The sequence below is a fragment of the Pogoniulus pusillus genome, chromosome Z, assembly GCF_015220805.1.
Source record: "Pogoniulus pusillus isolate bPogPus1 chromosome Z, bPogPus1.pri, whole genome shotgun sequence".
In the NCBI taxonomy this organism is placed as follows: Eukaryota; Metazoa; Chordata; class Aves; order Piciformes; family Lybiidae; genus Pogoniulus; species Pogoniulus pusillus.
This window is the reverse complement of record NC_087309.1, coordinates 86,886,724-86,901,935: the sequence shown is the minus strand read 5'-3', so window position 1 is coordinate 86,901,935 and position 15,212 is coordinate 86,886,724. Positions and strand designations below refer to the sequence as shown.

General features: G+C 41.4%; 1 protein-coding gene across 5 annotated transcripts in view; it reads left to right on the top strand.

Moving 5' to 3' along the window:
* The window catches only part of ZNF462 (zinc finger protein 462), a 101,943-nt gene that overhangs the window by 43,050 nt on the left and 43,681 nt on the right, over nt 1–15,212 (top strand). For 2 of the 5 annotated variants that reach the window (XM_064176532.1, XM_064176529.1), the window contains exons 2-6: nt 859–1,110; nt 1,627–7,118; nt 7,997–8,161; nt 9,695–9,969; nt 13,207–13,325. In XM_064176532.1, the coding sequence (XP_064032602.1) occupies nt 891–1,110; nt 1,627–7,118; nt 7,997–8,161; nt 9,695–9,969; nt 13,207–13,325 (6,271 nt within the window). In that variant the 5' untranslated portion in view covers nt 859–890. The remainder of the gene's footprint in view (nt 1–858; nt 1,111–1,626; nt 7,119–7,996; nt 8,162–9,694; nt 9,970–13,206; nt 13,326–15,212) is intronic. The other 3 variants (XM_064176533.1, XM_064176531.1, XM_064176530.1) reach the window with 3 other exon arrangements.

The window sequence follows — 15,212 nt, the reverse complement described above, 5'->3', positions numbered from 1 at the left end:
TTGAAGGTATGCAGAGCTTTTGAATAATTCAAGTAAGTAATGATGTGTCAGAGCCTCTGTAACTCCCTATTTCCATTGTGTTTTTTACTATTTTTCATATTCTCATTTCCATTGCTGCCTGCTTTTTCTGTCCCTGTCCATTCCCTAAATTGAAAAGGCACAGAGGTCATGTCCCCAGAATAGACTAAAATGAAACTGTAAGTATTTTAGCAAAGAATGGAGATGTCCTTAAAAAGCTTGGTGGAAGTAGGGCAGAGTGAAGCATTCTACCTTGGCTCCGTGTAGTTGCCAGTCACCTTTCAGTACTTTCTAGGTTTTCCATGAACGTAAGAGTAATTAGGATGCTGAGAAGAAAGGCGACTTTTTTTCTTAAGAAGGCTTTTATATATTATAATGAATCAGGAAAGACTTGATAACTTCCAGGAAGGTTGCACTTGGTCTCATAAAGGCAGAAGGTGCTGTCTTCCAGTTGTAAATTTCTGTATATGACTGAGAGTAATGTGTTGTTTCTCTGTCGTACCTGTGGTCTTTGAACAAGATAAACTTCTAAACAGCAGCCCTGTCCCGTGTAATGGAAGAGCTAAGGGGACAAAGTCCTTCGAATCAATTGTCACTTGTCAGAAAGCTGACTTTGTAGAGTTGAGTCAGCAACTTGTGAGCTTCCTAGGTGGGACTTTACGTGAATCTGAAATTATGCCTCTTAATATAGTAAGCAAAGGCTGAATTTTGTGCTGCACTATTTGCAGAATCTCTGAAAATTACAGAGTCATCATAAGCTTGGTATTTCTTATGTTCAGACTTTGTTTCAGTGGCATTGCTGTAAAACATATCTCTTTGGTCTCTCCTTTGTTCTTCCAGAATTTGCTAATGTAAGAGATCATACCTGAACCATGGAGGTGCTGCAGTGTGATGGCTGTGATTTTCGAGCTCCATCCTACGAAGATCTGAAAGCCCACATTCAGGATGTTCACACTGCATTTTTGCAGCCAACAGATGTATCTGAGGAAAGTCCTAGCCAGCCACGGTCTGGTTCCATGAATGCTGGCAACCAGACTGAGGTTGAATTTTCTTCAGTAAAGGATGAATTTGGAATTGCAGATGAATTAGCAGGTAAATATCAACTCTAAGACTGATTTCAAGTCTCAAGATCTTACTCCTAACACCCTATTTTACATGTAGCTAATTTCAATGTATTTTAGCTCCTACTTTCTATGTGATTTTAATAACTTGCATTGTTGTTATTGTTTTATTTCTCCAGCTGATGTTCATGTAGTTCATCATACTTCTTTTTTTTTTTCTCCAACTTTTCATGGTTGTTCTTTGCTACCATGAACCACCTCAAAATGTTCACTTTATTAGTGTGCTAGCATTCCTTTTCCCTCCAAGATTATTTTGGAAGTTCTCTATCTCAAACCGTACACCACAGTCACACGTATGTAAAAATTATGCATAATGATCATTTTTCCCAGCCATTGCCAGATATGTTCAGCTCACCATACGTGAGTGATTATCATCCATTCAGGATGTGGTTGCATTCTTATGCAAACAGGGTGAGTGGAGGATAAAAAAAATCACCTATTTATTTGATTTTCTTTATTTACATATACACCTTAATTCTCATTTTAGGGCAAAATGCAACAAGTCAGATGGGGACTGGAAGTTACTATAGCCAGAGCCAGACTTTCTATGGTCAGCACTTGGCTCCAAATCCTAAACCAACCAACAAGTTTTTCCAATGCAAGTTCTGTGTGCGTTACTTCCGTTCCAAAAACCTCCTCATTGAGCACACACGAAAGGTTCATGGAGCACAGGCTGGGGGGAGCTCAGTGGGGCCACCAACTGCTAGTTCCCTAAATTACAACATCATGATGTATGAAGGGTTTGGCAAAGTTTTCAGTTGCCAGTTCTGCACCTACAAATCACCCAGGCGTGCAAGGATTATTAAGCATCAGAAAATGTATCACAAAAGCAACCTGAAAGAGAGTTCAACTCCTCCTACTCCAACTGCTGCCACTGCTATGTCTGAATCAACATCTGCTTCTGTGCCAGTGCAGGACCCCTGCAAGGAGCTGCCTGCAGAGGTGGTGGAGCGGAGCATTTTGGAATCCATGGTCAAGCCCCTGACAAAGTCTAGGGGCAACTTTTGCTGTGAATGGTGCAGCTACCAGACACCTCGAAGGGAGCGTTGGTGTGACCACATGATGAAGAAGCACCGGAGCATGGTAAAGATACTATCAAGCCTAAGGCAGCAACAAGATGGAACCAGTGCACCTGATGTACAGACTAAGAGTGCCCAGAGCGCCTCTCCAAACTCTAATTATATCTCCATGAATACAACAGGACGTGAGATGTCAAATGCTAATGTCTCAAACTTCAGGAGCTCTGTGGGCAATTCCCTTATCAGGCCCAACTCTTCTACATCTTCCAAGTTTTCTTCTGTGTCTTACCCTCAAATGAAGCCTAAGTCACCTCACAACTCAAGCATGGTGAATTTGTCTGACAGATCTCGCTATGGAATTGCTGATATGACGAATTCTTCTGCTGACCTGGAAACAAGCAGTATGCTAAATGACTCCAGCTCAGATGAAGAGCTAAATGAAATGGACAGCGAGAATGGCTTGAACTCCATGGATCACCAGACCTCAGGAATGTCTGCAGAGCAGCTGATGGGATCTGATGGCAACAAACTATTGGAAACAAAGGGAATTCCCTTTAGAAGGTATATGAACAGGTTCCAGTGTCCTTTTTGCCCTTTCTTGACGATGCACCGCCGAAGCATTTCCCGTCACATTGAGAACATTCACCTGTCTGGGAAGACAGCTGTGTACAAGTGCGACGAATGCCCTTTCACCTGCAAAAGTTCTTTAAAGCTTGGTGCTCACAAGCAGTGTCACACAGGCACAACATCAGACTGGGACACCATGAACTCTCAGACTGAAAGCATTGCCTCTTCTTTGAATGATAGCACAGTTTCTTATGAGAGTGGAAATATAAATGGCAGGAAGTCAGGTGGGATGATGGAACCAGTGCAGTCACAGCAGCAACAGCAACAACAGCAGTCACCTCAACCCCATTTACAGCATCCATACAAGTGCACAATGTGCAACTACTCCACCACAACTTTGAAAGGCCTCAGAGTTCATCAGCAGCACAAGCATTCATTCTGTGACAACTTGCCAAAATATGATGGACCACCAGTAAGTGCACCACAAGAGAATGAGGCAGATGCACACCTCTCTGCCAGCACAGTGAAGAAGAGCCAGACCTCCATACTTGGGCTCTCATCTAAAAATAACTTTGTTGCAAAAGCGCCTCGGAAGGTGTCAAATGACTTCCCTTTAGATCTGTCTCCAGTGAAAAAGAGAACTAGAATTGATGAAATAGCAAGCAACCTGCAGAGCAAGATCAGCCAAAATAAACAGCAAGAGGATGCTGTGATAAATGTAGAGGATGATGAGGAAGAGGAGGAGGATAATGAGGTGGAGATAGAAGTTGAGTTAGATAGAGAAGAAGAGCAAACAGAACCAATGATAGAAGTTTCCAGTTCTTATGCACCTCAGCAAATGTGGGGCAGAGAGGCTAATGATTCCCAGAAGGAGACAAACTTTAGAAGCATGCAACATGAGTACAATTCTACCAATGGAGCAGAGATTGAGCTCACTTTATCTGAGGATGAGGAGGACTATTACTCTTCTGTCAGTATGAAGGACCATCAGAGCCCTAACGCCTCTGTTCTAGGGAGCCAGTCAAACATGTATGGTACTGATCAGAACAATGAGAACTCAGAGTTTGGTGACTCTGGCAGGCTTTACTATTGCAAACACTGTGATTTCAGCAACAAATCTGCCAGAAGTGTTAGCACCCACTACCAGCGAATGCATCCCTACATTAAATTCAGCTTTAGGTATATTCTGGATCCAAACGATCACAGTGCAGTGTACCGGTGTCTTGAGTGCTACATTGACTACACAAATTTTGAAGACCTGCAGCAGCATTATGGAGAGCATCATCCTGAAGCTATGAATGTACTGAACTTTGATCATTCTGATCTCATCTACCGCTGCCGCTTCTGCTCTTATACAAGCCCAAATGTTAGAAGCCTGATGCCACATTACCAAAGAATGCATCCTACAGTGAAAATTAACAATGCAATGATATTTTCAAGCTACGTTGTTGAGCAGCAAGAAGGGCTGAACACAGAGTCTCAGACACTGAGAGAGATCTTGAATTCTGCTCCAAAAACTATGGCAACCTCCACCCCCATGGCTCGCGGGCCTGGTGTGCCAGCTGGTTTTAACAAAAGTGCCGCCAAGAGTTTTAGTCCTGAATGTGAAAATCAGAAGGAACCTACAGTCAACACTGTGGTTGTTTATGACTGTGATGTGTGTTCATTTGCAAGCCCTAATATGCATTCAGTCCTTGTGCATTACCAGAAAAAGCACCCCGAAGAAAAAGCGTCCTATTTCAGAATTCAGAAGACCATGCGTGTAGTCTCTGTTGACAGGGGCTCTGCGCTGGCTCAGATGGCTTTTGAGCTGGGGACACCCATATCCCCAAAACTGTCCAGCTTATCTTCTCAACCTTCACCCCTTGCACCCCCAGACCTCATTACTGAGCTCTACTATTGCAAACACTGTTCATACAGCAATCGTTCAGTTGTGGGCGTGCTTGTCCACTACCAGAAAAGGCACCCAGAGATAAAGGTCACTGCCAAATATATCAGACAGGCACCTCCTACTGCAGCAATGATGAGAGCTGGTGAGTTGCCACCTGGTATTCAGAGGACACCAGTGTCAATGCAGCATTTGAGCCGGGGTGGATCTGAGACCTCTGTGAATCCTTCCGAGAATGAAATGTTCTTCTGCCAACACTGTGATTATGGAAATCGGACTGTGAAAGGCGTGCTCATTCATTATCAAAAGAAGCATCGTGACTTCAAGGCTAACGCAGATGTGATTAGGCAGCATACAGCCACCATTAGAAGCCTTTGTGATCGCAGCCAGAAGAAACTGACTGGCAGCATGCCTGCTCACACCTCCAGTACTGAACGGGAGAAGTCAAAGCTGAGAGCCCTCAAATGCAGGCAGTGTAGCTACACATCACCTTACTTCTATGCATTGAGGAAACACATTAAGAAAGACCACCCAAACCTGAAGGCCACAGTCACATCTATTCTGAGATGGGCATTTTTGGATGGCTTGATAGAAGCTGGTTATCACTGTGAATGGTGCATTTATTCACACACAGAGCCAAGTGGTTTGCTTGTGCATTACCAAAGGAGACATCCTGAGCATTATGTTGACTATACATATATGGCAACTAAACTTTGGGCAGGTCCTGATCCTTCCCCTCCCGCCCTTGTGATGCCAACAGAAATAAAAACCTACAGATGTAGAGACTGCATTTTTGAAGCATCTTCCATTTGGGATATTACCAATCATTACCAAGCATTTCACCCATGGGCCATGAATGGAGATGAATCTGTGTTGTTAGATATCATTAAGGAGAAAGATATTGTTGATCAATCCATCCCGCAGACTGATGAAACTGGAGTCAGGATGGATTCTGAAGACCAGGTGACAACGTCACAGATGGATCAGGATGCAGAGTGTGTAGAGGATCCCAGCCTTTCCCAGGACAAAGCTATTCAGCTGGCATCTGCAAACCCTGCCATTTCCTCCACTCCTTATCAGTGTACAGTTTGCCAGTCTGAGTACAACAACTTGCATGGCCTCCTGACACATTATGGCAAAAAGCATCCTGGCATGAAAGTAAAAGCTGCGGACTTTGCTCAGGATATAGACATTAATCCAGGTGCTGTATATAAGTGCAGGCACTGCCCATACATTAATACACGTATTCATGGCGTTCTCACGCACTACCAGAAACGGCACCCATCAGTAAAGGTCACTGCTGAAGACTTCGTGCACGATGTGGAACAGTCAAATGATATTGCTCAGAATGATGTGGAGGAGACAAGTAGGATTTTCAAGCAAGGCTATGGTGCTTATCGATGCAAACTGTGCCCTTATACCCATGGAACACTTGAGAAGCTGAAAATCCACTATGAGAAATACCACAATCAACCTGAATTTGATGTTTTTGCCCAGTCACCACCAAAGATGTCTGCCTCAGTGGAGCCAGACATGGTGACTGAAATAAAGATCTCCCCAGAAATTACTGTTGATGATATTGGAGAAGTCTCTATGGCAGGACCTCATTTCTCCAGTTCTCATTTAGTGTCTCACACAGTTTTCCGGTGTCAGCTCTGCAAATACTTCTGCTCGACCCGGAAGGGGATAGCTAGACACTACCGTATCAAACATAACAATGTCCGGGCACAGCCAGAAGGCAAGAACAACCTCTTCAAATGTGCCTTATGTACTTACACCAACCCTATCCGCAAAGGGCTTGCGGCGCACTACCAGAAAAGACATGACATTGATGCTTACTACACTCACTGCTTAGCAGCCTCCAGGACAGTAAGCGACAAACCCAATAAAGTGATCATTCCATCTCCTCCCAAGGATGACACTCCTCAGTTAAGTGAGGAGCTGAGGAGAGCTGTAGAGAAGAAGAAATGTTCACTATGTTCCTTCCAGTCTTTCAGCAAAAAGGGGATTGTGTCACACTATATGAAGCGTCACCCAGGTGTTTTCCCTAAGAAGCAACATGCGAGCAAGCTCGGGGGTTACTTCACTGCCGTGTATGCTGATGAGCATGAAAAGCCAACTCCGGTTGAGGAGAGGAATGATTTTGAAAAGCCTGAGGTGGAGGCCGAGGCTCAGGAAATCGAGTGGCTTCCCTTCAGGTGCATAAAATGTTTCAAGCTGTCCTTCAGCACAGCAGAGTTGCTGTGCATGCATTACACTGATCACCACAGCAAGGATTTGAAGAGGGACTTTACCATACTGGCAAGTGGCACCCGTACTCAGAACCCTGTCTACCAGTGCAAGCACTGTGATATGAAATTGCATAGCACGGCAGAGCTGACTACACACTTGAATGGTCACAACGAGGAATTCCAGAAGCGTGCCAAACGTCAGGAGAGGAGGAAACAGCTTTTGAGCAAGCAGAAATATGCAGATGGTGCTTTTGTGGATTTCAAACAAGAGAGGGTAAGGATTTGTGTGTCTGGTTTCTTTCCCTGCTTCCCACTCCTTGCCAGGGAGTTCACTAATGCCCACTTGCATGTTCTTTTCTGAAAGCCAACAGGCTAATGAGTGACTCAGAGTGCCACTGAGCTCCATAAGTCAGTCACACATTCTGCTTTCATTTCCTCATTCATCCTCCACATCTCTCTGGGTCCTGTAGGAATCCCTGCTCCCTACTGGTTCCTGCAGTATTTTCTTTATCTTCTTTCCTTCCTCCCACCCTTCTGGAAGGCCATCTGTATCTGAGAGCTACTTGATCTTTTCTTGCAAGGCAGACATGTACTTTGTTGAAGATAATTTACAAGATGTGCCATCCCCCTCTTCAGTGCAACTCTGAATAACATGTCAGTTTCCATTTCAACCTTCTTTCTCAGTATGTTTTCTGGTTAAGCCCTCTGTATTAGCATGACATGAATCTATCTGGTGACTGTTGCTTTGGACAATTGCCTCACAAGCAGAAAGCCAAATTCCAGCTCATTTTCTTTCCTGATTACTATCTTCCTTCTGCTTCAATCTGAAATATAGTCACTGTGGAAAAGATTTGCACAGCTATTGTGGAAGTCTTGGTGCCATGGAAGAGCACAGTTTGAAGCCAAACTGAATAATCTTCTAGAGGACCTCTGTTATGCAGAAACTGTATGTTTCTCCTGCACAGATGCCCATCTCTTACTATGGAGGCATCAATAATAGACCAGTAAAAATCAGCCTTACAGTTCTGCAATAACAGGACAAGTGTACATCAAGCACAATTTAGTTTCCCTCCAGGTGTAAAATCTGGTCTATGTTCCTAAAAATTAGATAGCAAAGTATACTTCAGTGATTTGTGCTTGTGTACTCAACAGGCATTTGGACACTTGGAAGATATTTCCAAACTTAAGGAGAGGAAGGTGATTGGCTACAAATGCAAATTCTGCGTGGAAGTCCATCCAACTCTTCGAGCCATCTGTAATCACCTCCGCAAGCATGTCCAATATGGAAATGTGTCTTCTGTGTCAGCAGCAGTAAAGGTAAGAATTTTTAAATGATGGCTGAAGTCGACTGAAACTTTTTGCTTTGTTCAAAATAAAGGGCTCCTTGAAAAACCTATTGTGAAGTGAATGAGTTTTAGACTGGGTTTTCCAGTTCAGCATGATATTTTAATCTGAGTGTCTGAAGTGTGCTTTGTTTATGTTACAATGTTTTAACTCTTTTTCACTCTTGATCCAGGAGCACGAAGACTATATAATGTTATTTCTTCTCAGCCACAAAGGACTTGATGTCGTTGGTGTCCGAAAAACTTGAGTTTTGAGCAGGAAGCTTTCCCTCAGCTATTTTGGGCTACTTTTCTGCTTAGTTAAACCCTAAAAGAGCTACTTGGGTTTTGTTTTCTTTATTATTTTATTTTTAAATTTTTCTTAAAAAGAGGAAGTGTACACATGAAAATGTGCAGAGTTGCTTGTGGTACACCTTTCCATATGAAATTCGCACACTGGCTCCAAACAAAGCATTCAGTAGCCAACTGAGACAATGGTCCCATTCAGGTGGTTAGGTATAACTGTGTTGTTGCTTTCTCTTGGTAAAAAGGGATTTCTTCTGGGATATTTCCAAGGAGAGGCCATGCTTCACAGCCCTATTTCCAGAGTATCAGCAGGAGTAGCAAAGTGCAATAAGGCTGTGGGAACTAGCTGTGTGTTCCACCTCCTGCTGCATCAAGTTCTTGGCAAAGACTTGTTGCCTAAGGGTGCTCCTTTTCTGACATCATCTGCTTGTTGTGAGGAAGCCAAGTCCTTCTTAGCCTCATTCATGCTACCTGAGAGAGCTTTCACCTTTCTTGCTACTGCTGACAGATTTAGATACTTCCCTCCTTGTAGGCCATTTCCTCTTCTGCTTTTTTTCTCCAGTGAAGTTTATGAAGGGTGTTACACTTTTTAAAGTGTTTCAGCAGGGAACAATATCTGAAATCCTTGGCCAAAAAGTTGTGATGGAAATACTCTTAAAGGTTATTAAAGTTGCTGCAAAAATGCATAATGCATGCTGCATCATGCAGAGAAAGGAAAGTTAGGAAATATATATAAACTATTTAATTTTTAAAGAGGATTCTAAGGTTTTAGGATGTCAGTTTCTTGTGAATCTGACACTGATTAACAAAGTCTGCTGTAGATGGGACTGCTGTAATATTCTTTAGAGTAGCTGCCCTGTAAGCCACAGCAAAACAAATTAAAACTAACTGACTCTGTATCTTACTAATATTTATCTGAAACTATAGAAGATTCATATCAAGACTATTGAGGGATAGTTGATTCAGTTTCTTGTCTTTTTGCATGATTTGACTCAAATTGGATCAAAAAGTGAGGTTCTTTTTCCCATATGTGTCTTCTGTGTACAGTAGATATTTTTTCTATCCTAAGAGTAGGCTTATTTTTCAGAAAGCCATTGGTGTGGAGTTTGTATAAGGATATATTTAGAAAAAAATATGCAGCCATTATAATAAACACATGGGAAAGTCTGAGGGGCAGAAGGGAGAGAGAATTGATGGCTTTGGGGGGGTATGTGTTTTTTAGCAGGAAGCTGAAGATTCTTCAGACACAACTTTGATGGAGGGTTTTGAGGGAGCCAAAGACCCTGGCATTATGGAATTTACAGAAGCTGAATTTGGAGCATCCTTGGAAGATGAAACCAGGCCTGGGGGCTACTACTGCAGCCAGTGTGACCGGGTTTTGATGTCTATGCAGGGTCTGCGATCCCACGAGAGGAGTCACTTGGCTTTGGCCATGTTTGCCCGGGAAGACAAGTACAGCTGCCAGTATTGCTCCTTTGTCTCTGCTTTCAGGCACAAGTAAGTTGTAGCTTTTACTTTTGTTTTCAAAAGAAGCACAAACTGGCACTAATGTTTAATAGGTTGAAATGGAGGATAATGAGCTATGCATTTCTCAGCATTTTTCGTGCTGCAAAGTCTTTGACCGTTATGAATGGCTATTTTTTTGGATATAGAGGAAAAGTGTGCAAGCAAAGGAATAATACTTCTTTCAGTACACAAACAGTGATTCTCACCACTTGTGCAGCTTTGTCAAATGTGTGAGACTCAGAAAAAGGAGAAAAAAGTGTTCTCCTTGTTAGTTTTTTCATATATAAGGAACTCCTGCTGCATATAACTACCTCGTTTATAATTACTACATCTTTCTGTTGATGGAGTTTTCATTTATAATATTAAATAACTGTCATAAGCTTATATTAAAATCACCTTTTTTTTTTTTTTATAACTGTATGCAATTTCAGTCAACAAACATTTCAAATTCATATATAGTGTATAGGCACTATACATATGTAGGCACATGTATATTAGTGCTTACCTAAGTCTGCTCTTTTTGTCTACTGTAGTATGTGAAAAATACATAGTCATCATTAGTAGCCACGTTTCTTATGATTTGTTTGCCAGAGGTTGACTATAGCTTGAGCTGCAGCCTTTCTAAAAATTAATCTTTTTTAATATATATAAAAACAAGCAAATAATTATGATTGTATAGATATAAAAATAAAAATATAATTATGGTTGTGATTAATATATATATATATATGTACATACACACACATATGGCCTGACTCCAAATCTGAGGGGGTTGGGATATTTCCTGTATGACTTCCTGTTCTGGCAGGAATATTGAAGTAGATGATCTTTTGAGGTCCCTTCCAGCCTCTTAACATTCTGTGATTCTGTGTCTGACATCTTGGACTGACTCTCAGATACATATTTTCTCTGATTTCTGGGGAGTGTCACACTTGTGTGCTCTTAAGGAAAGAAGAGAAATCCAGGTGTGTGTTCAATTTAGGCTTTCATAGCACTGTCAGTAGTGCTCTTTAATCTGGTGAAGTCACTATTTTGCAGTCAAATGCATATGGGAGAAAAAGCATGATAATAAGCTTTCTTAAACTCCTTATGTTAAAAATCAGCATTTCTGCTGGTGTCATGGTGTTGAAAGATGATGCTGCAGTTTGAGCTGCCTTATTGAAAAGGTCCATGGGATTGACCAACAAACAGTAATAAAGGGACAAGGGAAATGTGGAGTACTACAGGTTGTATTACACCCTCATTTGACAAGGCTGACAGTGGTTGAAGCCACTACCTCATCTAGTATGCAGAACCTGTTTTTTGCCTAGCAAACTAGTTTCCAGAATCAAGTTCATGCTGGGTTTGGTTTCTAGTCATTTTTTCCTGCCTATAATGTGAACAAAAGCTGTATCCTACTGGTAGAAGGACAGGTAAGTCAGAAAATGGCAGGAAATAACTGTACAGTTTTTTGTTTCTACTGAAATTTTTCTCTTGGGAGATAATGCCTCAGAAACAAACCAAGCTGGCTCTTTAAACAACCCACAGTTCTCCCAAACTGACCAAAACTTAGTAACCTGCATTATGAAGAGTTTCACTTGCAAAGTGTGTGCTTGTGAATACAGTTTTAATTATTACTGTGCAAAACACCTTAAATATATATACATATGTATATGTATTTAGAGCAGCTTGATATGTGTTACATACATCTTTGGCAGTCTGCTCTAACTGTTGAATATGCTTATTCCCTGGAAGCTATTTAAACTAAGTTCAGTTCTATGAAGAATTCACTGCAGTTCTTTGATATCTCACACATTTAGGAGACTTTCCCCCCCTGTTTCTCTGGGAAAGCTGTACATGTTAGACATGTTTTGGGGTTTGGGTTTTGGTTCATTTTTTTTTGTTGCTGGTTGGGTTGATTTGGGTTTGGGTTTTTTTTTTTTTGTGTGTTATCAAGTCTTCATATACAAAGACTTCGGTGTTACCTCTCATAAACAGGATTTTTTTTCCCAGTTGTGTGGTGTAAGAGAGCTGGAACAACTGCCACTTCATCTATGTGTTGATACTCAGTTAAAAAAAAAAAAGGAAAATAAAAGAAAATACACCTGACATACATCTAGAGTTAAGATGGTAGCTGGGTGATAGGTACAATATATTAGTAGTCCTCCAGTGTGCTGTTGCCTGCCCTGTCATTGTTCCATCAGTTTGCATAAGACAACTCAATGTAAAACTAGATCAAAAATAATAAATGTGCCCAAGGACTGGAAATGTACTGGAAATGTTTACAACCCGAGCTGAAATTACCTGCCTGCCACCTGGAGACTGTGAATTCATGGATGTCAGCCACATTGTAGGAGCTGCAGAGCTCTGCAATATTCACTTAGATAGAATTGATTTGCTCTTTTAGTAGAAAATGTGGAAAACATCCTTTTTTTCCATTCCAAACTTATACTAAGCTGTTAGAAGAAACTGGAGAGAGAGCGGGTTCTGATCATCCCACAGTACTGAGTCAGTAGCTTCCAGTTTCCCTGAAGAAAGTAAAGGCTGGTCTTTGCCACTCCTTCTTCTATTGTTAAGCTTCATGCAGAATCTTCCACACTGTTACTTCTGAAACTGCTGCCTTTTAATCCTGGAACTCATAAACTGCAGCCTGCTCACACCCTCCCCCAAGGAGGATCTCTAATCTGCTTTTGTTGCTGTAACCAAAGGAAGGCTTCCTCAATACAGCTGGGGTTTTTTTGGGTTTGGGTTGGTTGTGGTTTTTTGTTGTTGTTGTTGTTTTTGGGTTTGTTTTTTTTTTTTTGTGTGTGTGTTTTTTGTTTTTTGGTTTTTTTTTTTTTTTAACTTCATCAACAGGGCAAAAGGGGACATATTTTCACCAAAACGTTAGCCAGGAGAAAAAATATATAATGATAATGTCACTGTTTTTGTCTGTTTCTTGTTTCTTCAACTGGTCTTTGAAGTCTGGATCAGGTGTAATTTGGTTTATGCTAATCTTGCCATATGAGTTTATTTAAATGGCTTGTTTTCTCATAACACAGTTGGTGTCAGTTCTGCTTCTTTTCCTCAAATCAGATTCTACTTTATTCTGTAAGCAGACATAGTGAATTTTAAGAGCGTAAGAAAATATAGTTGAATACAGTTTTGTTTAATTTGTTACTGCTTTTAAGTGTTTTGCTTTGCATCTGAAGAAATCATTGAAATTATTTTCTCTTTTATCTTTCCCTATTCTGTCTTCCTCTTTTCAAGTCTGGATCGTCATATGCAGACCCATCATGGACACCATAAGCCGTTCCGTTGCAAACTGTGCCCATTCAAGTCCTCTTATAATAGCCGCCTAAAAACCCATATGCTCAAGGCTCATGCTGGTAAGTTTTCTCACTCACTTTTGCATTGCAGCAGCTGAAATGGCACATGTGTTCTTGTTGCTGATCAGAGATACTTGTTTGAGCTACATGCCTTCTCAGCAAATTTGGGTAAGGTTTTCAATGGTAAGTCAGAACTGACCAGGCTGTGTGCCTGCTGGACTCAACAGGAGTTTGGGTAATGTTTTTTAAGGATAAAAATTTAAGAACAATGATGAGTGCTTAAAGAACTTTATCATTTTCTTCTATGAGTGATCTTTTAAAAATCATTATTTCTGCTTCTTTGTTTTTCACAAGAATTTAATGAATCCACTTATACCATCAATATCTTAACAGATCATTAGTGAGATTTGCTCTTCTATGTTTGTATTCATGTTTCTGCTTTAGGTGACTTTGGGAAAAGGATTGTGGATTGCACTTTAGTTTTGGTAGAATGTTATGCTGACTTTGATGTTACAACCAAACACTGCATACTCTGGGAGTCAGGTCTGTGTGCAGCAGACTGTGAATGACGCAATTCCTTTATTGTGCATGGAAATTTGTCTTGCAGATATCTTTACTGTATAGTGAAATTCATACAAGCAAGCAAACAGACATGCTTCAGATGAACAGAAATTGGGAAGGTGATGTGTCATAGAGGATAGGCCACTTCAAAGTGGTGCAACTTTAATTATTGAAAAGTGCAGTACTCAGAATTTCCTTCTCTTAATCCTTGGCCTGAGATTCTGGGACCACCATGTGTCGTGTGTTGAAAGGTTATCAAAAGATTGGATTTAAAAACCACTGGCTTCCTTGGTTCCAGTTGCATCTTTGTGGTTAAAAGGACAAAAAAAATCAACCTCAAACCACAGTCCAAACATACACTCTGATGCAAATAATGGAATATTGACTAATCTAAAAACCTGCAAACTGGCCCAGTTGTTAGAAATTTTGAAGTAGAAATTCCTGGAACAGATAACAAAAAGGCTAGAAGTGCATTCCTTCCTTTATTATTTGTTTACACTGTGTAATATAATCAGGTTGGGGTGGATAAGAAAGATGGGAAGAAAAGGCAGGAGGATTTATAGCTGTCTGATGGTAAGAGAAAAAAAACCAAACCCCATAACTGTCACCAAGGACACTTTTCACAGAATCACAGAACTTTAGAGGTTGGAAGCAACCTCCAGAGATTGAGTCTAACCACCCTGCCAAGGCAGGATCACCTAGGGTAGTTTGCACGGGAAGTTTCTCCTCATGTTGAGGTGAAACTTTCTATGTTCCAGTTTGTAGCTGTTGCTCCTTGTCTCATTGCTGCTAACCACTAAAAAGAGGTTGGCCTCGTCCACCTGACACCCACCCCTGAGATATTTGTGTACATTGATCAGATCTCCTCTCAGTCTTCTCTTCTGCAGACTAAACAACCCCAGGCTTCTCAGTCTGTCTTCACATGGGAGATGCTTAAATCCCCCAGTCATCCTTGTGGCTTTCCACCGGACTCTTTCTAGCAGATCCCTGTCTCTCTTGAACTGGGGAGCCCAAAATTTGACATAGTATTCCAGGTGTGGTCTCACTAGGGCAGAGTAGAGGGGGAGAAGAACCTCCCTAGACCTGCTGGACACACTGTTTTTTGGTGCACCCCAGGATGCCATTGGCTTTCTTGGCTACAAAGGCACATTGTTGTCCTATGATGAACTTGCTGTCCACCAGGACTCCAGTGCATGTCTCCATGAAGCTGCTTTTCCAGCAGGGCAGCCCCCAACCTGTACTGGTGCCTGTTGTTCTTCTCCACATGCAGGACCCAGCGCCTGTCCTTATTGAACTTCATGTGGTTTTCATCTACAAAAAATGTAGGAGGGACTGATGGTTGATCATACTTTGTTTCTTTTACTGATTTTGGATTTCACAGAATTC